This window comes from Rhinolophus sinicus, chromosome 14, assembly GCF_057876585.1.
Source record: "Rhinolophus sinicus isolate RSI-liver-muscle chromosome 14, RSI-T2T, whole genome shotgun sequence".
NCBI lineage: Eukaryota > Metazoa > Chordata > Mammalia > Chiroptera > Rhinolophidae > Rhinolophus > Rhinolophus sinicus.
This window is the reverse complement of record NC_142514.1, coordinates 146723241-146748385: the sequence shown is the minus strand read 5'-3', so window position 1 is coordinate 146748385 and position 25145 is coordinate 146723241. Positions and strand designations below refer to the sequence as shown.

At 37.4% G+C, this 25145-nt stretch overlaps 1 protein-coding gene across 2 annotated transcripts in view; it reads left to right on the top strand.

The window, feature by feature from the left end:
• SBF2 (SET binding factor 2) overlaps positions 1-25145 on the top strand; it is a 391687-nt gene that overhangs the window by 324241 nt on the left and 42301 nt on the right. The window contains exons 23-29 of one of the 2 annotated variants that reach the window (XM_019728975.3): positions 1398-1525; positions 2723-2898; positions 5431-5576; positions 7648-7846; positions 18376-18572; positions 20684-20824; positions 21726-21821. In XM_019728975.3, coding sequence (XP_019584534.3) covers positions 1398-1525; positions 2723-2898; positions 5431-5576; positions 7648-7846; positions 18376-18572; positions 20684-20824; positions 21726-21821 — 1083 coding nt within the window. The remainder of the gene's footprint in view (positions 1-1397; positions 1526-2722; positions 2899-5430; positions 5577-7647; positions 7847-18375; positions 18573-20683; positions 20825-21725; positions 21822-25145) is intronic. The other variant, XM_019728981.3, reaches the window with a different exon arrangement.

Genomic DNA, 25145 nt, shown 5'->3' with positions numbered 1-25145 from the left:
ATATATGCCTATATATATATATATATATATATATGTATACACACACACACACACATACATGAGACACTTACTTGGTCATTTAAATTGCTCTAATTTATTTATTTATTTTTTAAAAATCAGTGCCATACTTAGTATGGAAGTTTGTATTGTTCTCTTGTTTTTTCCTGTCAATTTGTGGGTTAATTTCACATTTCAGGAAAATTATTTTATCAGAAAAAAATGTTTTCATTTGCCTCTTTTAGTTCCCTTTTTAAATTTCTAATTTAAAAGTTCTCCTTTAATGACACATAGAAACCTGATCATTTTACATGTGTTGTATAAGCATAGGTTGTGACCTTGAATCCTGTGTACATCCTGATTTTGTGTAGCCTCTGAGTGTGACCTTAACATAGAGGATAATCAGAATTTTGCAGGCTGGGAATTTATAGGTCCAGGGCATGAGCAGTTCTGATGATAAGTGGATATGGGTGTGGGCACGTGAGTCAGATAAAGCTGGTTCACATTGCACCCTCTGGCTTCCTTGCCTGTTGCTGCTCCTGTGCTGTTACTGGTACCACTGCCTGAAATGTCCTCCCTCTTCCCCTCTGCAGACCCAAACCTATACTCTCTTTAAAGCTCACGTTTCTCGCACTTCCTCCAAGAATCATTCTCTAGCCATCTAGCATGCAGAAATCTTCGCCCTTTCTGAAATATTTAAAGCCTTGTTCCCTCAAACCTAAGAGCTAATTACATATTGTTATATTCTATGTATGACTCTCCTGTCCCTTGGGGAGCTGTAAGCTCTCCAAGCGAGGCTTCACGTGTGCCACTTCTTTTCGAGACTCTCATCTCCTTAACCTCAGGCAGTTGATAATTAATTATATTTTCCATTTTTTGCTTTAATATTTAAACTCCTAAAAATCTTGGGCCTAAGCCCAGTCCTATATCTTCCAAAGGCACATACACATAGTACAGCACCTTTACCACATATGGAAACAAACTTTTAAAACTTTCTCTTTTGCTTTATTTTTACATTAGAGATGGTGGTTGTCTTTTCAATATCTGAAGATACTTCTTTTATTCGGTATGAAACCTGCCCTTCCTGTAAGATTGCCTTAAACCAGGTGATCTTACGTTGGCACACAGAGGTTGGGAGAATAAAGCGAAGGCAGGCTGTCTGTGACAGTTCCTCCACTGTGGAAAGGGTTGTGTTTCAGGAGTGAATTGCCACGCAGTAAAATTAGTGAATGTGATTCTAGATTCACAGCATTTTCTCTCACTGCATTTCTGGGCATTATCCTCTCCAAAGGGCATTTCTCTGGGTGTTTCTCCAACAGAGGCTGATGAAATGAGCAGCAGAGACTCTAGAAATGAGCTGTAAAGTACTGTTGCTGAGTCTCTGTCCTGTCTTCCTATAGTTGGCGAGCAGACAGTTGTGCGAAGTTTTCCCATTGCCTCCATCACCAAGGAAAAGAAGATCACAATGCAGAACCAGCTACAGCAGAACATGCAAGACGGACTGCAGATCACATCAGCATCTTTTCAGGTATTAAGAAAGGGAACCATTCTGTTGTTTAAAATTTTTTACAATTGATGTCATGGCCACTTTCTGTGGAGAAGGATCAGAGGATCTGAGAGGGTAATCTTCAACTGAGTAAACACATGAATAGTCTTGGATTTAATTCCTCATTTTGTGAACCCTGTGGCCAACTCAGAGTACCAACAAATTATCTGTCCATATTTAGTGATCTTAGAAATTGAGAGATACACAATTGACTCCTGTTCTCAGACAAGTCATACCTCAATTTGTGTGTGATATAGCCTTCAGATAGAAAGCAATTCTCTTGGCAGCTATTTCAGAAGGAAATGCTTTATGGCTCTTCTGTGGAAGAGGTGAAACTCTGAGAATTATAATTAGGACTATAGTGTTATTGGTACTAACTACATAACCCCTAATAAAGCAAAGGTTTTTCCAGGGCACTCTGAACATATTAGAATTGTGGAATTACTGATGCAAAAGTGGTCTTTTCTTAGTTTTTCCTTTTTAACAATTCTCAGTCTATGATATTTTGCTCTTGCTATTCTTCATGCCTTGTCTCTGACTTCTCAGATTTCCTAGGGCTCCAATTCTTGCCTCATTCCTTCCAGTCAAGAAGGCCTCCCTAGTGCTTCCCTATGCTAATTGTGTGAAATGTGAGATTGCAGGTCTCTAGGCTCCAGACCTGCTCCCATCACCTGAGAGCAGTGACTTCCTAGGGATTTAGTCACTGTTCCAACTGCCCAAGGACTCTAAATTAGAAAATGGCCTGGCAACACTGGTAGGATTCTAGTCGCACCGAATTTTTCTTCCTAGATTTATATAGTATTTCTGGCTGGGAAGAGAGCTGATTAGGCCAATTCCCTTCTAGAACCAACAGCTGGGAAATGAAGACATGTTTCCTACTTTAGCTACTATAAGTTAACTTCCCTATCTCATCTCATCATAGAAAAGAATGTCTTAATGCAACCCAACTTCAAGATATATGATTTTTCTTGTCAACTAACTATCTGTGGCAATTAAACCTCTCTGCGCCTTAATTTTTATTTTTAAAATTAAAAACTATATTGCATAATACCCAAGTTCTCTTCAGCCTCCAAACTCTTCCATTTAGTATTGTTATTTTCTGTTATTTCAGTCGTTTGGGGCGGAAGTTATCTGGAAATCCTTAATGCTTCTGATATGTTTAATCTCTTTTGTCTCTAGTTGATTAAAGTAGCATTTGATGAAGAAGTGAGTCCAGAAGTAGTAGAGATTTTTAAGAAGCAGTTGATGAAGTTCCGTTATCCTCAGTCCATTTTCACCACCTTTGCTTTTGCTGCTGGACAAACTACCCCACAGATAATTTTACCCAAACAGAAGGAAAAGAACACTTCCTTTCGGTAAGAATACAGTCTGGTTTCTTCATTTCAGTCCTCCCATAGTTGACTGTCAGGAGAAGAGGCCTATTTTTGGGGTCAAGGTGTAAGGACTTCTTTTTTTGTTTGCTATTCTGTCAAGCCCATTGGGCCAAGCTCAGAAAGTTATGAAACAGCAGTACTGATATATGTAACAAGTTTCAAAAATTAAAAGCTACACGAGGCTTGACAGATCATGTTCATTGCTCATGATGCATTTTTAGAATGTGAAATTCTATTGTCCATTTTTCCCATATTGATAACTTTCTGTCTTTGAGCAATTTCTTTAGTTTTTGTAAATATCCAGGTGGGGCAGACAGTTTTGCTGTGTTGTAAATATGGGGGCCTTTATCTTTCCTTTTTTTTTTTTTTTGGGTAACTTTTTGTTTTGATACAATTTCAAATTTACAGAAAAGTTACAACCTTGTACAAAGAATTCCTCTCTGCCTTTTATCCAGATTGACAGTTGTTTATGTTTTGCTCCATTTTCATTATCATTCTCTTTCATATATATTTTTTTCTAAAGCATTTGAGTTACATACGTTAACACCCCTTTCTCCTTAAATACATCAGTCTATATTTCCTAAGAACAAAGACATTATCTTACATAATGACAGTACAGTAATCACAATTAGGAAATTTAATTGGTATAAAACTTTTATTTAACTCAGAGTCCATATTCAAATTTTGCTGATGATTTATTATAGCTACTTATTTTTCCTTCCTGGTATACACTACAATCCAAGATCAGGCATTGTATTTAGTTGTCCTCTTTCTTAGTAGGAACGCTTATTTTCTGATGAAAATTTTTAGAAACTTATGTCGAAACTTTTAAATTTTAGTTATTACAAAATAACAATTGGTTTAAAATTCTCATCAATTAGTGACAAAATGTAGGGCTAAAATTTCAGTTATTCATCATTAATCACATGGTATTTGGGCATATGCCAATGCAAATTACATATTAGGGCATTCTCTGCAGACTTTGGAGAAAAAGCTTTTCCTTTGCCTGAAATTGAGGTAGGCTCGGCATGAGAGAAGATTTGAGGTTCCAGTTGCATCTCTCAGTTGCATAGCTAGCCACCTATACCACAGTTACCTGGTAAGCAAAGAAGACTACACATATCCAGGTGTGATATGCTGAAGCATGACCAGCTTCCTAGGTATTTAAACAGTGAACCAAGAATCTTGCCTTAGCACTGTGGAGCCACAGAGGAGCCTATGATATTCATTATCCCCATCCTCTGTGGAAGAAACAAAGCTTTGCATGGTGTTTTATGTTTAGAAACTATCAGGGGGGACATTTATATATTATATATAAATAAATTTAAATATATATATATGTATGAAATGAAGCTTATTGTATCAAGCTTATACTATCCAGTTGCAAAAGAGATACAGCAATTTTAAAACTTAAAACATCTTAGAATTTTCTTGAGTGTATAAAACAAAGGATATAGCTCTAGTTGGAAAAATTTTTCAAAAGTCTTGTTGAGTTTAAGTTACACCTGAAGTGACTCACAATAGGCTTTAATTTAGGAAATACCAGTATTTTATGATTTCTAACAATTATCTAAAACATGTTTCATAACCCTCAGATTTACATTTCAAATGACTAAAGACAGGATCTGGCAAAACTATTTGACAATAAAAGAATCCTTTCCACCGAATGGCAAGAAAACACAGAAAAATTTCTGTTCTTTGTAATAGAGAAAAACATAATAATCAAAAACAATTTTATTTGAAACCTTCCTCTCAATATGATTATTTAGGAAGTAGTTTCTTTGTTTAATTGTCTGTGATTGTAAAAACACTGTACCCAGATTTTCTATCAGCAAGAGAAGGTAAACTATTTAAATAAATAAAGTACTATTAGGTCTGTGTGATTTACATCCTAGTTTCCCTTTAATTAAAGCAGATTCTCAAAAGGGTGCTAAGATTTCTGATTTCTGATTTTTCTCCTCTCAAAAAGGGTAATTATATTATTCTTTTACATATCTCAGAAGGTTTATAGTGTGAGGAGGCAAGACACCACACATACACACTTAGAACATTTAAGAAATAAGGTGTTACCAACTATAATTGTCATATGATCTCAAAGAAAAGCCTATGAGTTGGTATAAAGAGTTTGAATCAGTAGAGAAGGGGGCAGGCTGGCTTTCCTTGCAGGACTTCCATAAGCATAGTTTGTGGGCACTGGTGGAGGCAGTGGCGTGGATAACCAGATTGGGTTAGGCACATGTTGACCAAAAAGCCAACCTGAGTTTAGATTTGGGATGATAAGTAATTTGTGTCCCACTCTAGCTTCTTGTACTTTTTACCTAAAACAGTATCCTGGTGACAGCTTTGTTTTATTGGAAATTAGTTTGCTGCCACATAAAAAGTGGTCTAAAGAAGGAGAGGTTTAATGAGGATCTGAACAATACTAGTGGCTGTGGAAAGAGAAAAGAAACAAGTTGAGCTATGGCAGTATCTTCATATTAAATTGACATTCTCTTTTGGTTTTATGACTTGCAGCACTTTCTCAAAAACGATTGTGAAAGGTGCCAAAAGGGCAGGGAAAATGACAATTGGGCGTCAGTATTTATTGAAGAAGAGGACAGGGACAATTGTGGAAGAGAGAGTGAATCGTCCTGGATGGAATGAAGAAGATGACATATCTGGTATGTGAGAACTTGTTTTTCCTCCTTGAGTCAATTTTATTCTTTCTTCTTATGTGAGTAAGAACAAGAAACTAATATGTAGTTGCACTTAAACCTGACTCACTAAAACCTAGATCTCATAAAAAGATTGGAGGCACTTACCAGCTTTTCACTCAGAACTTCTGAGAACTGGAAAAAAAAATTTTATTTTCCCAACATCCCATTGTTCAGATAAGATTTTATTAAATTATACTAAATGTAGTAAAAGATATACTATCCTTTACTAAATCCATAGAAGCATTGTTATGTGTGTCTCTTTAAAGGGAGAAAGAAAGAAACCCCACTGCATAGGAAATTTAGTTATAAAGTAGTCCCTATAGCTTATTGTTAAGGATTAAGAATAAGGATATAAGGACATTGAATAGTCGAAGTTGAAGATTTGGGTTTTTGGTAAGAATATTGTGGGTGCTCTTAATCAAAATGGAGGACCTAAGATGAAGGGATTCTTACATGATTTAAGAAAAAAAAATGCCTGGTAAATATTTAAAAGAACAGAATCTGGGAATCTGAGATACCTCTCAGTCAGGAAAACAGAGGCAAAAAACCAGTGGCAAAACATCTTATTGACTGTTCTCTGTTCCTTAACCCAGTATCGAGTATGCTTACGAAATTAACGCACGAGAGAATCTGATCTAATAGACAGGATGCCATTGCACCCTTTTCCTTCTCAGGATCTTAGAATCAATTACCAGTGCTTATTTAACTACGACTTCTGATAATTATCATCATCATCATCATCAACAACATTTTAAAGAAAGAAACATCATCTTTAGATAAAGTACAGTCCAAAGATCTCCATTTCAGTATATGTACCTACAAGCTTGCCTCTGGGGCAATGTAAAGACTCACCATAGCATTACTGAAATGACCATTTGTTGGAACCCTGGCCTCCTCATAGTGACCTGGAAAATTAGTGCTACCCATCACCATTGACTCTTCTAACTCACAGTTTTTATGATTTTATGGAGCAAAAACTATTATTCCACCAAAAGACCTAATTATGTAATGCTTTTTGCACCTTTGAAAATAAAAGCCCAACACAAAACTGATACCTGATAATAATACTTGCATTGTGAAGTTCATAAACTGACACACAATCATATATTTACAAGGATAAGTTGTTAGGTTGTTTTTTTTGCTTCTTTTAATGGAAGAGAGGCATATTGATCTCTTTGACATTAAAACTTTGAGTACATTTCCAAAAACATTGAAAGCTTAATTTAACTTGCCTTACTTTAAAAATAATTGGAAAGTAAATTCAGACAGTTTTTAACAATGGAATTTTTTTTTAGTTAGAACATGCAGTACCAACTAGGAATGTTGTGTGTTTTTTTAAGTCCTCCCTAAAATACTTGATTATTGGGTAAATTCTTCCACATCTAAAATTTTAAAGGATTCTGTAACCTGTGATTGCAAAATTGTGAGGGAGTTTCCCATGTATACCACATCCTCTGACAAAAATATTTCTACAAAAAAGCGATAACTTCTTCATACCTCTCTAAAAAAGGTCTTTTCCAACGCTAGTGAACTTTTGCATAGTCTAGAGATTTTTAACAAAAGTTTATGCTCTGAAAAGTTAGCTGAAACCTGGATGATGAGTTTGTATAGTGATCATATTGAAGATCAATTTTACTGACAGGTTTAGCCTCTGACAAAGTTCGAGTGTTTATTCTATGAAGTCCTAAATAGAGATCACTGCACTTTGGCATTAAAAAGCAGGCCTGACTGAAACAGAAAAATAAGTGATAAATTCAAAATTATATTGTTTTTAGAAATTTTTAGTTAATGTCCCTGACATTTTGAGTTATTTGAGCTTCTGATATTTTTCTTTTCTAACTATCCATTACCGTTCTAATTTATGTTTGAACACAATGATTCCCCATAGACGTTACATGATTTAATTTGTGATATATATAGTACCTGTAGCGCTAATATAAACCTCTCTTGGTTTACGGATCCTCTTCAAAAGGAAGTTTTTAATCTTCTACTTTGAGCTATATCATTTCTTCAAAACCTGTTTCTGCCATCACAGTTTCAGATGAGAGTGAACTCCCCACAAGCACCACTCTGAAAGCCTCAGAGAAGTCTACGATGGAACAGTTGGTAGAAAAAGCTTGCTTCCGAGACTATCAGCGTTTAGGTTTGGGAACCATAAGTGGCAGTTCTTCTCGCTCAAAACCAGAGTATTTTCGAATCACTGCCTCCAACAGGATGTATTCACTCTGCCGGAGGTAAGTGTGTTGGGGGCTCTAAAAAGAGACTTTCTTTCCTTTCTTCCATTTGAGTCTTGAATGGGCTATTTGCCTCCATAGCCCAGAGAGAGAGAGAAATGTCAGAAAATAGGAGCAAGGTCTCCAGGGATGTGGGTGATTAAGGGACCTTTATGAAGCATGAACAGGCATCTATTGACATTCCCAGAAGTGCAGTTACATTACGGAACAGTGCCTACCTTAGACCAGAAGGTCAAAGGTAACAATAGTTTTTGTCCCCTTTATGAAATGCCCTTATTTGCCTTTCTCTTTCCGTTTGCCCCTTTTCTAGCATGCCTGAAGATAACTTGAAGTAAGAATAGAATATGCCCAGGCAGACAGGAGAGATGAAAGTCTGCTGTTGGCCAGGGGTCCACAAACTTTTTCTTTAAAGAACCAGTTAGTACATATTTTCAGTTTTGCAGGCCATATGGTCTCTTATTGCAGCTACTCAACACTACCACAAAAGCAGCCATAGATAGTGAGCAAATGAGTGGGCGGGGCCAATTGGCCCACAGGCTGTAAATTGTTGACCCAAGTGTAGACAGGGTTTTCTTATGCCATCTAATTAGAATATTTTCAAGGGATATTACTTAAAGAATGTAAATGAACTCATTTTCTTTTTTTCATTCTTACCTCTTGCTGTTTTCTATATCTATTAAGCCCTATGCCGTGCTTCATATTTTTTAAAACTACATTTCCACCATCCACAAGTTAAATTATTTTCATCTCCAGGTTAGTTCTTTTTTTTAATTTATAAATTCTTGATTTAATGTTACTATTAGTTTCAACTCTACTATTGTCGAGGAACTATATTTCATTTTAAATGACAGTTTAAGTTTACAAATACTACCAGTGTGAAACTTAAAAACAAACAAACTGAGAATATAGTTTGAGATTTGGGCCAAATAAAAAAATTGCATTAAGTACTGAAAGGTTGTGATTCTGTCAGGTATATAGTAATTTTCCTGGATGCTCTGTCCTTCTAACTAAATTCTCTTTATAGATAAATATAAGTGGTAGTGTCAGGGTGTGATGTCCTGCTATTTGAGAAGCTTGCTATCAAAATCATGCCTGCCGGTGAGAAAATAGACCTCATTTATCATTTCAGTCTTCAGAAACAAAATAAAATTTTAATAGACCACTTATTAGAACATTTGTGATAAAGCATTTATGGTGATAATAAAATAATATATATCCCTCGAGCTGTTAGAATGAAGGAAATGGAATAATAAAAAATAATCCAAAAGAAGGCCAGAAAGGAGATAAAGGGGAACATAGAACAGATGAAACAAATAGAAAACACCTAGTAAGATGGTAAATTTAAATTCAAATATCGATAATTACATTGCATTACTTATAAATTGACTAAATGCTCCAATTAAAAGAAAAAGATTATCAGACTTTTTTAAAGCTTTATGCTACTTTTAAGGGATATATCTAATATACAAGACTATGAAAAGATTGAGAGTAAAAGGAAAGAACAGACACCCATGCAAAGCTACTTCAAAAAAGCTGTTGTGATGGGCACAGAACAGGGCAACAAAGTCTAACACCCCATAAACGTGCTCTGGTCTGAAAGCAGGCAGGGACCCTGCATGAACCCCCACATCACTAATACAAACTCGGGAGAAAAAGAGGAGCATGGCAGCAGCTCTGAGCACCCAAATGCCTATCCCAGGCCAGGCTCTGAGTCAGGCTCGTCGCCCTGGTAGGTTTGACCACTGCCCTCCTCACGCCCTTTTCTGTGGGCAACACTAGGTGGGAGGCTTGGGTTTCAAATGTGAAACATTCATCTCCTAGAATCAGATCTGGCTTCCAGAGGACGTTAAGACTTTTCTTTTCTGGGAGAGTAAGTGCCAGAAGGACACCCAAGGCCCAAGCCCGTCAGCCATACTACTATAAATAGGTGGTTGACATCTCAGTATTAGGAGAACATCCTCAGTAGTAGAAGTCTCCTCATCCTGTTTCTACCTGGGATCTGCAGCCCATTTGACAACTGCAAAGGATTCCTTCCATTCTCTACAAAGTCACGTAAATTCCCTGGGGCCAGAGAGTATGACTAGATAGCTCCACTTTACAAAAGAGGAAACTGAGGTTGGAACGGTCAAGCAACTTGTCCAAGATCACCCAGCTACTTGGAAAAGGCAGTTCTTCATGTCCAACTGAATTCTAAGGAGCTTTGTGAAACTTACAGGACCAAAGGAATTGCTTAATTGCAAGAAAATATTTGAGGAATTGAACAGGAAACTATTTAGAATGCTGAGTTGTAAAGAGACTGTCTCATGCTCCAGTTCTACTCAATGCAGTTTCAGCTGGGCACCACGTGAAGCACATCCTTCTCGTTACATGACTCACCTAGACAGCTGGTTCAGCTTATCTTACAAAATTATATGAATATCTTCATAAGCAAACACCTGAAACATCTAATCCCAGTGTTCTTTAAACTTTCTACAGCAGTAGAATCCCTTCTCATGAATAAAATTTTAGACGGAATCTCAAAGTATGAAATAGATAAGGGCAAATTGCTTCGATTGAAGCTAGGCTAGGAGTGGGGGCCCTACTCAGCCGTCTTCTTAGCAGTTTCCCCTCTCCATCCTCAAGTGGTCCCTAAGGAACAGCAGTGCCACTTTCGGATTCTGTGGGATCTAGTTTGAAAATCACCGGCCTAAACTATCTGGGCACTAAGAGCACCAATAAATACATCTTTCAACAGTAGTTATCAGTCATATACTATATTCCAAGCATTGTGCTATGTGGTGATAAGGAGACTATGGTGAATAAATCAAGACCAGACTCAAATTATGTAGGCTTTAAACATAGGAAAATTTGTTATATCAAATGACTACAAATCCAGAACTAGAGTGACTATGGAAGGTGGGATAATGGCTCCCCAAAGGTATCTATGTCCTAATTCCTTAAGTTTGTGAATATGTTATATTACATGGCAAAGGGAAATTAAAGTTACTGATCAAGTGATCTTAAAATAGGGAGATTATCCTTGGTTATCTGAGTGGGCCCAATGTAATCACGAGAGTCTTTAAAACAGAAAGAGGGAGGCAAAAGAAGGGTCAGAGTCAGAGAAAGAGACATGATGATGGAGTGATTCAACGTGAAAAGAGCTGAACCTACCATTGCTGGCTTTGAAGATGGAAGGTCATGAGCCAAGGAATGTGGGTGGTCTCCAGAATCTGGAAAAGATAAAGAAATGGATTCTTTCCTAGAGTTGCCAAAGGAATGCAGTCCTGCTGACACTGGTTTTATCTCAGTGAAACCCATTTTGAACCTCTATCCTCTAGGACTAAAAGATAATAAATTTTTTTTTGCTTAAGAAAAAAAAAGCTGTAGTAAATATATAAATATCAAAGTAAATCTTAAAGTAAAATTTCATCAGCAGTAAAGAAGGATGGTTCATAGTGACAAAAACTTAATCTCATACAGGATAGTTCATTATGACCAAGTGGAGTTTATTACAGAAATAAAGAACTGGCTTGACAATTGAAAATCAATCAGCATAAGCTGCCACATTAAAAGAATTAAGAAGAAAAATATAAATTTATTATATACATAAAATAGTTTTATAAAATGATTTTTAGAAAAAGAACTAATAAATTAGAAATGCAATGGAAGCTCCTTAATCTAGTAAGTGTCTAAAATTTTTTACAGCAAAAGTTATTTAATGGTAAAATATTGAAAACTTTAAAGATCAGGACAAGACAAGGATGGCAATTATTTCCTTCTATTCAGTGTTGTACTAAATAAGAAAAGATATGAATATTGAAAAGAAAGAAAGAAAACTATCATTATTCACAGATCACCTGATTATATACATAGAAAATCTAAAGGAATCTACAGGTAAACTTTTAAAATTTGTAACTGAATTTAGTAAGGGCACTAGTATGAAGTCATTATACAAAAACTAATTAAAAACAAATAATTAAAAATTGAAATTTAAGTGATGTTATTTTGGCACTACTGATAATATTTAGAGTATCACTAAAAAATATTAAATACTTAGGAATAAATCGAATGAAAGATGTGTAAGACCTTTACATGGAACAGTCAAAACAATATTGACGATCATTAAAGATATAAATAAACAGATATTTCATGTTCTTGGATTAGAATACCCAATACTCTTAAAACTATAATTTCTCCAGGAATTGATCTATAGATTCAATGCACTCCCAAACAAAATTTCAGAAAAATGTTATGGGACTTGAAAAAATGATTCTAAGAGTTACATCAAAATGAAAAAGACCAAGAGTAGTCAGGAGAGTCTTACAGGATATCAAGATTTTTTATAATGCTGTAGTATTTAAGATAGTATGAGATTGACACAAGGGTAAATGAACAGACGATTGGAGCAAAATAAAGAACATAGAAGGAGCTCAGCATATATGAACACTTGATTTAAGATAAAGATAGCACTTAAGAACAGTGGATAAAAGATGTTTTTTCAATAATTGATGCTATGGATAGCCATACAAGAAAATAATTGATTTTGACCCCTGCCTTACATTATACACAAAATCAATTCCCATTGGTTTGTAGATCTACATGTAAAAGTTTAAAACAATAAAACTTCTAAAAGATAGGAGAATGCCTTCATGATCTTGAAGTAGGGAAGGATTTCTTAAGACAGGAAAAGCACTACCCATAAAGTAAAAGATTGATAAATTAAGAACTTCTTTACATCAAAAGACATCATTAAGAGAGTAGAAGGGCAATAAAAATGGCAGGACACTTAACAGGCATTTCACAAAGAGGATATCCTGGTGGCCAATAGATATCTGAAAAGATGCTCAACCTATTAGTCTTCAGATAAATATAAATTAAAATCCCAATGAGACTACTTTATACCTACAAAAATGGCTAAAATTGAGGGCTTCCAGTCAAGATGGCAGAGTAGGTAAATGCTGTGCTCACTTCCTCCCACGACCAGCTCAAAATGACAACTAAACTACACAACCATCATTGAGAATCATCTGAAGTCTAGCTGAACAGAAGTCCTTAATTAAGGAAATACAGAAGCCACCTTGAGACTGGGAGGAGGGGCAGAGATGCGGAACAGGCTGGTCCCACACCCTTGTGTGACAGTTAAAAATAGGGAGGGCTATCTCAGCTGCTGAGGTCCCCCCTGAGGAGTAAGGGGTCTGAGCCCCACACCAGGCTCCCCAGCCCAGGATTCCAGTAACAGGAAGAGAAGTCCCCATAACTTCTGGCTGTGAAAACCATTGGAGATTATGGCTGAATGAGACGGAGGGTTGCTGGAGACCCAAATGACCCTCTTAAAGAGCCCATGCACGGACTTACTCACTGATGTACTCACTCTGAGCTCCAGCACTGGGGTGGCAACTCGAAAGGCAGCAGGGACATGTGGGAAGGAACTGAATTGTCTGACTTCAGGGCAAGGGTTGGAGGGGCAGCTTTCTCCCAGAGAGAAGTGCTGGCAGAAGCCATTATTCCATTGTTGAGCCCTCCCACCATTCTGAGTCTCCATCAACCTAGCTAACACCATTCACCCCACCCTGATGATTCTCTCAGACCCCGCCCCACCCAACTTCCAGTGGCTTTTCCATACAAACTGCCTATCATGACTCATGCTGCAGTCTTTCCTAAAATCTCTCAAAACTTCACAAACCCCAAACAAGGAAAATTTGGCCTCGCCTAGTCCAGTACTTCTTGCTAAGCATCCCCAGGCCTGGCACTAGCAGCAGCTGGCCTCTGTTCACAGCTTAGCCTCTCCCAGGCACATCCAAGGCCAGCACAAGTGGCAAACATCTGAAGAACACTTTGTAGCTTATACCAAGTGGCACTAGGCAGGGCACCAGCAGAGGGTGATCTTGGCCTGCACCAAAGCCTCTGCCAAGAGGCCCCAGGACCAACACACCCAGTGACCAGCTTCAGACCACATGAGTGTACCACCTAACCACCTCCTCAAACGACAGACCCAAAGGTCAGACTCAACAGGCACCAGAGCCACACTAAACCAAATCGTTCTCCATAGGGTCAACCTCTGCACAACAGTTCCTCCATTGTAATCACTGCCAGTCCTCACAACCAATCAGCCTATGGGTCAATCCCTCCCATCGATGTGCCAACAGCCATCAAGGTTCAACTACAACAGGAGGGCACACACAACCCACACAAGGGACACACCTGGAGCACCTGGTTCAGGTAACCAGGGAGACTATGCCACTGGGCCTATTGCATAAGGCCACTCTACCAAGACCAGGAGACATAGCAGCTCTACCTAATACATAGAAACAAACATGGGGAGGCAGCCAAAATAAGGACACAAAAAAACACGTTCCAAATGAAAGATCAGGACAAAGCTCCAGAAAAACAGCTAAACAAAATGGAGACAAACAATCTAACAGATGCAGAGTTCTAAACGCTGGTTATAAGAATGCTCAGTGATCTCAGTGAGAACTTCAACAGAGATAGGAAACATAAAAATGAGATAGAAAACATAAAAAAAAGAACCAGTCAGAAAAGAAGAATACAATAACTGAAATGAAGAATACATTAGAAGGAATCAACAGTAGGTTAGATGAAGCAAAGGATCAAATTAGCAATTTGGAAGATAAGGTAGCAGAAAACACTCAATTAGAACAGTACAAAGGAAAAAGAATCCAAAAAAATGAGGGTATTTTAAGGGGTCTCTGAGACAACATCAAGAATACCAACATTCATGTCATAGGGGTACCAGAAAGAGAAGAGAGAGAGCAAGGGGTTGAAAACCTGTTGGAAGAAATAGTAACAGAAAACTTCCCTAACCTAGTGAAAGAAACAGACATACAAGTCTAGTAAGCTTAGAGAGTCCCAAACAAGATGAACCCAAAGAGGCCAACACCAAGGTTAAAGACAAAAAGAAAATCTTAAAAACAGTAAGAGAAAAATCAGTTACCTACAAAAGAGCTCCCATAAGACTGTCAGCTGATTTCTCAACAGAAACTTTGCAGGCCAGAAGAGATTGGCACAAAATATTCAAAGTAATAAAGAGCAAGGACCTACAACCAAGATTACCCAACAAAGCTATCATTTAGAATTGAAGGACCGATAAAGAGCTTCCCAGACAAGAAAAGGCTAAAGGAGTTCACCAACACCAAGCCAATATTACAAGAAATGTTAAAGGGACTTAGTTAAAGAAAATAAAAGATAAAAAATATGAATAATAAAATGTCAATAACTACATATCTAACAACAATGACTTTACTTTCAACGTAAATGGATTAAGTGCTTCAATCAAAAGACATTGGTTGGCTGAATGGATAAGAAAACAAGACCCTTACATATACTGCCTAAAAGAGACTCATTTCAGATCAAAAGACATACACAGACTGAAAGTAAAGGGATAGAAAAAGATATTTCATGGAAATGGAAACAAACAGCTGGGTAGCAATACTTATGCCACACAAAATAGACTTTAAAAGAAAGCCTATAACAAGAGATAAAGAGGACCCTGTAATTCTACTTCTAGGTATTTATACAAAGAAAACCAGAACACTAATTCGAAAAGACATATGTATCTATATGTTTATTACAGCATTTTTTACAATAGCCAAGATATGGAAGCAATCTAAGTGTTCATCAGCAGATGAATGGATAAAGAAAAAGTGGTACATATGCATATATACAATGGAACATTACTCAGCCATAAAAAAGAATGAAATCTTACCATCTAAGTCAACATGGATAGACCTAGAGGGTGTTATGTTGAGTGAAATAAGTCTGGCAGAGAAAGACAAATATCACATGATTTCACTTATATGTGGAATCTAAAAAACAAAATAAATGAACAAACAACACAGAAACTCATAAATACAGAAAACATTTTGATGGTTGCCAGATCGGAGGGGTATTGGGAGATGGGTGAAGGGAGGAAAGGGATTAAGAAGTACAAATTGGTTGTTAAAAAATAGTCGTGGGATGTAAAGTATAGCATAGGGAGTATAGTCATTAATATTGTAATAACTATGTATGGTGTCAGATGGGTACTACATTTATTGGGGTGATCATAAGGTATATAAATGTCTAATCACTATGTTGTACACCTGAAACTAATATAATACTGTATGTCAACTATAATTGAAAAATAAGTTATTTTTAAACAATGGCTAAAATTTAAAAGACCAACAATACAAAATTCTAGTAAGAATGTTGAGCAAGCAGAACTCCCATTTATTGCTGATGGGATTGTAAATTGGTTAAAGAACTTTGGAAGGCTGTCTGGCAGCATCTATTAAAAATCTAAATATCTATTGAATGTATGCATAACCTGTTATCTACCATATCTCCTCCTAGGTGGAGCAGAATTTCCAATAGAAATGTATATGTGCTCCCAAAAGACATCTACAAGAATGTTCATGGAGACATTTTTCTTACACAATCAAAAACTAGAAACTACTCAAAATCTACAGTAGAAAAATAGATAAATAGTGCTATAATCACATAGTGGGATACTATACAGCAATGAAGATGAACAAAGTACAGCTATATGCAATAATGTGGATGGATCTCATGAACATAATGTTGAACAAAAAAAGCATAGGGAGTACAGGCACAAAAGAATAAATTCTATTGCATCTCTTTTTTTCTAAAATTAAAAACAAACAAAACTCATCCATGTTGTTAGCAGTCAAGAATAGCGATACTCCTTGAGAAGGAGGGAAAAATAGTGATTTGGAAGAGACACAAGGGAATTTTCTTGGATGCTGGTAATGGTCCACTTCTTAACCTATGAGATAGTGATATGGATTTCTTTTGGGATTAATTCATTTATGCTTCAAGCATTTGTACAAGCTAGTCTTTGATTAAAAAGTTTCCACAGCAGCTTCTGAAGCCCAGTCTCCCTCTTGAGGCTTACTCTGGAGCCCAGAGCTGATGGCTCTGGGTAGGGAATAAGCTGGGTGGCAGGGTAAATGGAGGTACCTTTCATTGTAAATGAGAGTATCCCTGCTGGTCTTCAGGCTCAACAATATTTGCCTCAGCACTAGTGGCAATCTAGCTGTCACTCCTGCCTGGTAGCAGGAAAGTCTTAGATCCTGTGTATAGCAGAGCATGGTATGTGGTGCTCATGTCCCATGGAAGGAGAGGGACAGTCCACTACAGGGGGCAGGGAGTGAAGAGGTATACTGGTTTTTCCCAGTTATTGAAACGGTGCCTGAAACCATTAAGCAATACTCCTTTATCTAATACACAAAATCATTATATGTAGAAACAGTGCGGGGGGGGGGGGCAGGTTGGGGCGAACAGATATTAAAGTGGAGTTTGAAATAGAGAGCCCTAATAATGGAACTGCTTTTCCAGTCTTCGTGAATGATTGTGTCTATAGCTAGGTCTCTTCATCAGTTGGCGGCGTTAGAAAACAGCCTATAACTTCTTACGGCACTAAAGTGCTAGGTTTTCAGAATGCTTCCAAGGTATTTCTGGGTAAGTATGGAAAGTTAATCTGGCATTCACTAAAGTCATTGAGGGCTATGATTTACCTGACCATGAACCGGATTTCCTCTCACTCCTCTCAGCTGGCTTATATCAAGATTAGGGATTAGAAATTCTAGAAATAGTTGTGATGGTTATGAATGTACTTAATGTCGCTGATTTGTACACTTAAAATGGTTAACAGGTTAAATATTATGTTAGGTATATTTTACCACAATAAAAAAAATATATGAGATTAGAAGTTGGAAGTTTATTAATCTGAAATCTCTTTAGTGTAACATTTCTAAATAGGCTAAAGGAAAGAAATGACTCTGAAACCTGCCTGTCTACTTATACTTGCCAATCCATAAAAACAAGGTACTCTTGTCTGTTTTTTATTTTCCCAACATCATATCCTATAACTTTATGAGCTAATCTTTTTTTAATTATCTACATGTGGTGTTAATAAAATATTTAAACTCGTTTTGACATTTGAATATATTGTTCTCATACCAGAAATCATTTGATTTTAATCCTTTCGCTATGTCAGGCAGTCTAATATTAGTGTTCTCTATTCACTCTTGTCTTTCCAGCAATCTAACGAGTTGACAGTTTGACTTGTCATTCTCATAAAGTTGACATTAATATGAGCACATTAATCTTACAATCTTTATTTCAAGTTGACGATAAGTAACGTGTAAGGCAAGGGAGACCATCAGTTTAACAGGGGTCTTTTTAATAATTCCACATAACCTTTTCATTTTCTAAGCTCGGGTTATTCAGCAAAATTCTGCAATAGCACCGAAAGGGGCTTATTTCCCAGAAGACTACAGATTAGTCGATGAGTTCGCTGGTTTCAGCATCTAGGCCTTTTCTTCTCAACCCCTGAAGAACTGAGCTGAGACTGCGTTCCGTGTTTGAAATGTGTGTCTCACGCCTCAGTGTTTCTGAGTCTTACAATTACTGTGGTATCATGATAGTCATATTATCATATTCTCTCTCTCCCACTCTCTACATTCTTTTCCCTTCTTCCCCACCCCACACCCACCCAAATCATTCTCTTTCTGCTTTTCATGTTCCTGAAGCTATCCTGGCCTTTTGGTTGTACCTCACGCTGTACAGGACAGTAGTTTACCAAGAGTAGCCCGCTGCTATCGCCACAATCGCCTGCCTGTTGTATGCTGGAAGAACTCAAGAAGCAGTACCCTTCTCCTCCGATCTGGAGGGTTCCATGGCAAGGGAGTAGTTGGGCTTTTCAAATCTCAGAACTCCCCTCAGTCAGGTAAGTATCTTCTACAACACAATTATGATCCTCTCACTTCAGAGTATTCTTAAAAATAAAAGGTATAAAAGCTGGTCACGCCACTTGTTCCGTGTCATCAAGCCTCTCACACATAAACTTTCCCACTGTGCCCCATACAGCAGGCACAGCTTAAACAAGACCTGTGCTTGATAGTGTGGGGCTCCATTTTGAATTTGATATCTTAATATGTCTGTCTATATTTGGATTGTAATAGAAATTAACATAATAAAGTCTTTGGTTCTAAGCTCCTTTCCTTTCGGTATCCACTGATGGAAACTAGATTATACTAATCTTTTTTTTCTCTTCTGGGAAGCATTCATATATATTTAACAGCTTTAGAGGCAAATAGGAATTCTGTCCCGTGTGATATGAGATATCCTGTCTCATTCCTACAAGTCGCACACACATGTACACCAACAAGTCAGCAAGCCAATGACCAAAATGCTGCTTTTGGGGCTCTGAAGCAAAGACATTTTTAGGAAGCTAGAGGGTGGCCAATTTAAGAAAACAGAAATAGTAAGTGCTGTTATCTCTTTTTCTGAGGATGTTTATGAGCACCATATCTGAGGTCTTAAAGTCAGTCAGGAGCTATATTTTGCTGACCTTTCTCATAACTTCCAGCTTATAGTAGATGCTCAAGAAAATTAAACACTGGGCCACTAAGATATCAGATCCAATTTAGAAGTGGCTTCATTCTTTCCTCTTTCGAAGTGAGGTAAGTTAGGTTCTGTGGTTCAGCAGGTAAAACCATGTGCTTTTTGATGTCTCTTCTTTATTCCCTTCCGTTTGCCTCCTGAAAGTTAAAAGTTAGCCAATGTGTCTTTGATCATTCGGTTGACTGAGGGCAGCACATACAACACATATATTTTTTACTGTTATCCTACCTGGCTTGGAATCTCAACATTGGTATAAGGGAAGTCAGTTGGCTTTTAAGTGTTTCTGCCCTGAGGAATCCTCCCAGTCTATATAGTGGGTATAATAGAACACAGTATGTAGGTTACATAAAGTGAGCAAATCATTTCAGGAGCATCGATGAGCATATTGCCGAACTTTTAGTTGGAAAAAATTGAACTATTTTTTTCCACTGGTTTCTGATGCTTAATATAATATAAATTTACTAGTTCATATTTTTGAGCTTACACATTTGCTCACATTTTAATACCTTTGAAATCGGGATGCATTTTACAATTGAAGTGATCAGGAAGAGTTCTGTCATAGTTTAAATGGCAGAGTTCTTTATTCTTAGTACATAAAATGGTATATTTTATAATAGATGACATAGTTCATAAAATATAATAATGACCTCTTAAAGTTGATGAAATGTAATATAATAATGCTAATTTTAATATAATAATGCTATTTCCTATTCAGGTTGTAAGAAAATTTGTTAATATTTATTGTCCTTCTAGTGAGTCCTTCCTGCTGCCTCTTTAAAATTCTGGGCCAATTTCATTTGTTTCTGTTTTACTCCACACAAACCAGGCTCAGACATCCTCCAACCTAGAATTGCTCTCACAATTGTTTCCATCTGTGCATACTTTTTGCCCCTCTTTTACAAAGACCAGGGAATCTAGCAATAGCTGCTCCTGTCTTCTCTCCATCTTCCTCCAGTCTCCCTGTAAATAACCCCTACAAGGACATGTCCCCTGGTATTGGGAAGTTCTAACCTCTGCCCATCCTGGGATGCAGGGGAACCTGCTCCATCCTCTGCTCCCAAACAGCATGGACAGGCTAGTTCGGGGAGATCATCAAAGAGATGTTGTCCTTTGTGAATCTTCCTTTTGAGTTGCGTGGATAATGAGAAACTACACCTGTGCTTGGAAGGACAGCCCTGAGCTGGTTTTCCAGACCTAGGCTCTTTCTGGGAGGAGGATGAGGCAATCACGAAGTAGGTGTGGTGAAACTAATATCATAGGAGGATTAGCCATTTAATAGTTTGGAGCTTTAAGTGGGGCTGGTTTCTATATTTGGGTGTGGTTACTCGAAGACTGTATATAGAAAGAAGAAGCAAAAAAATGTGTATACATAAATGCATATATGCCTCTTTGATTAACACAGTTTGTTTTATTCATTATCTTTTTCGTTTATAGCTCCTACCTCCTCTTTAGAATCTTCCAGCAGCATAGAACAAGAAAAGTACTTGCAAGCCTTACTGAGTGCAGTTTCTGTCTATCAGAAACTCAGTGGTAATAACACCCTTACTGTCAGGCCAGCACTTGCTCTGTCTCCAGGTAAGATTTGGTAGTACTTTTCTTCTTGACAGCTTTGAAAAGGGAGATTCATTGCTGGGGTTAGTCTCATTAGTTATTTGCTCTGTTCATTCAACATGACCCCCTAAAGTTTTACCTTGTGGAGCGTAACTTTAGCTCCTTTTACTTAGAAATCAGGGTACCACTGTTAATTTCTATTAAATAGTAACCAAATTTAGAGATTCAATTATTTCCTTTTTAAAAGAGTAATAGGAGAAGAGGTAGGGAACATAAATAAAGTCATCTGGGCTTTTTTTCCTCCTAGAATCTGTTTTACATAGACTTAAAAATATTATTACAAAGTTGAATGTATAAGTTGAATATCTGTTTATTAAATGTATGTTTATTAAAATCATCATGTATAAGTTTAAAATTCCTGAAATTTCTGCAGCCTTTTATGATTTGCAGTACAGTTTGTTTTCACTAGATTTGGATGAAGCCATTAAGACTTGTACTAATATTTTGTTTCAGTTATCATGTGATGGAACCCCAAAGGGTTCATGTAGAGGTAACCCTAATGTGTTAGACACAGGAGCATGTGACTTGAAAAGTTGGTCTCCTTGGCTTAATCAGCTATTTGAATTAGCTCAACATAAGCAGAAAGTGGCTTTTCTTGTAAAGTAACACCATGCATGCTTTGCTTCATTTATCATTAAATTCTCTGATTGCACTTGCCAAACCTAACTCGCTATAATCTTGCAAATGTGTGTATCTCTGAGAAAATAGTAACAGTGCCTTGTTATCTCCATTAAAGCTTTAGAAACTTAAAAAGTACAATGTTTGGCAGCAATTAGACATGCTACACATGAAGATAACGTTTTGTCATTTGAGTAATGTTAACCCGAACGACGTGGTTTTTGTTCTTCTTTTTGGCTGACTTTAGGGCCTGAAAGGAGGATTTCAAGAATGTCCACTGTGCTTAAGCAGGTAGTGCCAGGACATTTGGATGTAAACCCATCCAATAGCTTTGCTCGAGGAGGTTAGTAAGATTGATTTTATAACCGAGCACTGACACAACCTTAAAAGCAGAAAACCTTTTTCTAGATAGTGATACTTTAAATCAACTAATTATGGTTCAAATGGTTTTTAATTACCCTTTTCTAAATGAATGATCAAATTTATTCCTAGCATGGTGACAAATGAGGTTAGCCTCTTGGAACAAGAGGTATAATAATTGCTGAAATCTTAAGTATTGATGAGTTTGGAAGCATTGGAAGGTGAGGGGAGCCTGTCTAACTGGTGAATCAGCCCTTGGAGTACTCTCTGAGGCTTCAGGTGTGCAGGGTAGAAAACCTGATCACAGAAGCATGAACAGCTAGGGAGAAGTGATCCCAAACCCCAGGGCGGTGCCTCCAATGCCTGTTATTTTTACTCCTATTGTCTGAAATGTTAGTTTGGAGAATAAGAGAGAATTATACCCAGGTTACCTTTTTTTCCTCTGGGCTATAGCTGCTGCATGAGGAAATAGACAAAGGCTGAGTATTGGCTCTTTTAGCTCCAACAATTGGTCTACTTTGGTCTCTGGAGGTTTATGTTGGATTCTTTTACATTTTGGAGGAAATTCCAGACTAGGTATCCTGCTTGTAAAGTCTTACTGTTTCTCAGTGGAGTCACAGGATCTTAGACTCCTCCTCTCACCCCTGGGCAATGCTGAGTGCCCTTGAAAATGCACCGAGTGTGTGCTGCTGGTTCCGTGTCAACATCAGAAATGGGAAACTCATTTCTTTGCATTTGTAAGCAACTCTATTTGTTAGAAATTCTTTCTCATATTGATCTAAAAATCTACCACCATGAACTTTTACATATTGACCCAAGCTCTGGCCTCTAAAGTTAGAAAATTCTAAATCTTATCTCTTCCAGTATAGTCCTTCAGACTTAAAAACTGTTCTCATCTTTTGTCTCTGGGAACTTTAGTTAACTCTAAATATCCCCAGTTCAGATGGTTGTAGTCCACTCGCCATCCTTTTCATTCTGTGGCTACTCCACAGAATTGAACTCATGTAGCTTAAGATTACGTTGGGTGTGGGGACAGCCCCGTCCATCCTTAGGCTAACCCATATTCAGGTTAACGTCATTTGAAATCTTTGTCTGCTTCACATGTGCCATTCTTAATATATTAGTCTTGAGGGTTAGTTTTTGGACCTAAATATACTATATACTGTACCTATGAAATTTCGTCATTTTAGACTTTTGGATCTTGATTCTCTCCACTGCTGTATTTGCTGTTTTTCCAAACCTCTTGTCTTCCATTGATTTGATCACTGTTCTCGTGTGATTTGTTGTTTAAAAAAATGTTGACCAAACCAGAGCTAAGGACAAAAGCCTTTAGCAAAATAGCATAGAGGCTTCTCTGAAGAAAGAGATTCATCTGTTCATCTATACTAGTTACGAGTCCTTCTGCTAAAACTCACCTGGCCCATATTTTTAAACCTCTGCCAGTCTTTTTAATCCAATATTTTCCAATCTTTCAAACTGTTAATTGTATCACAAAAGATTTTGTGGTTAGTTTAGCATGACTCATTATAGGAATTAGTGCTTTTTCCTAAGTAATCATAAATAGTCCATTGATAATCCATTCTAGAATTTGATTCAAAATCAGCCTAAAGGCTCTATTTTACAAAAAATTTTCCCCCTTTTGAAAACCAAGATTACTGTGCACATCTCCTGGCAATCACATTGGTTCTTTGGATACTTATTGTTATACTTCATTAGAACTTTCTGCTATAACAGGATTCCTAAGAGCTTTCAACCTTCTCAGCCATCTTCCTAATGAGGCCTTAAGGTCATTGTATTAGTTTGCTAGGGCTACTATAATGAAGTACCACAAACTGTGTGGCTTAAACAACTATTGTCTATAGTTCTGGAAGCTCTAAGTCTGAAATCAAGATGTTGTCAGGGTTGGTGCCTTCTGAGGGCTGTGAGGAATAGTCTGCCCCATGCCTCTTCCCTAGCTTCTGGTGGTTTGCTGGCAATCTCTGGCTTTCCTCACCTTACAGAAGCATCACCCAGATCTCGGCCTTCATCTTCACACGACATTCTCCTTGTGTGTCTATCTCCAAATGTCCTCTTTTTATAAGGACATCAATCATATTGAATTAGGGTCCCATCCCACTCCAATATGACCTCATCTTAGCTAATTACATCTGCAACAACCCTATTTCCAAATGAGGTCACATTCTGAGGTACTAGGTGTTATGACTACAACATATAAATTGGGGAGTGGTGGGACATAGCAGTTCAACCCATGACAGTCATATATAGGTTTTTTTCTGAATTTTTAAAATACCATTGTTTTAAAGTTTAAGATACAGACTTCATTCTTCTCATCATTTCTTTCTTGGTGAATCTGAACTAAAAACAGTAAACAGTAAAGTGACTTTCTCCTGAGGTTCCTAGTATTTCTGTCACCAAGCCCTCTTGTCAAATTTGGTTCAAGGTTGCTGTTCTCCTTATTACTTTATTAACCATCTCCAAGTTTGTACTGTCAGCAAGGCATGTCAGCAATTTTTCCATTCAACTTTTAGTAGAATGCAATTTCCAGCATTTGTCTGGTTAGTTGAAGCCCCTCACCCACACCTAGCTCTTGTATTTCACCTTTGCAGACTTCATCAAGAACACGTTATCTATTCCTCCATTTAGCCAAGTGACCTGTAATATAAAATTTAGCTACAAAGTTGTCTCTCCTATGTTGGTACCTAAGGCTCATTCATCAATCTATTTCAACTGCATAAGTTTTTTCATATATATTGGCCTCAGACTCATGGCTTTTTTATATAAGGGGATCCCCACTAATGGTTACATTCTAATTATGAGTCCCTTCTATGTCTTCTCAAAGGTACCTGGAAGGCTATATTTACCTTTTGGGTTAAATCTCCTATTTAATTTGTTTCTGATCCATTCTATGCATAATCAGGTAATAATTATTATTTCTGACACCCTTCCCAAATACTTTCTTCTGAAAATTACTGTGAACTTGGTGTGTTTCTTTTTATATATATATATAAATTTTATTGGGGAATATTGGGGAACAGTGTATTTCTCCAAGGCCCATCAGCTCCAAATAGTTGTCCTTCAATCTAGTTGTGGAGGGCGCAGCTAAGCTCCAAGTCCAGTCGCCGCTTTCAATCTTTAGTTGCAGGGGGCGCAGCCCACCATCCCATGCGGAACTGAACCAGCAGCCTTGTTAAGAGCTCGCGCTCTAACCAACTGAGACATCTGGCTGCCCCTTGGTGTGTTTCTTATGACAGTGTTTTTGCTCCTAACCGGGTGCCCATCATTCTGGAATCTTCAGCTAGGATCCAGA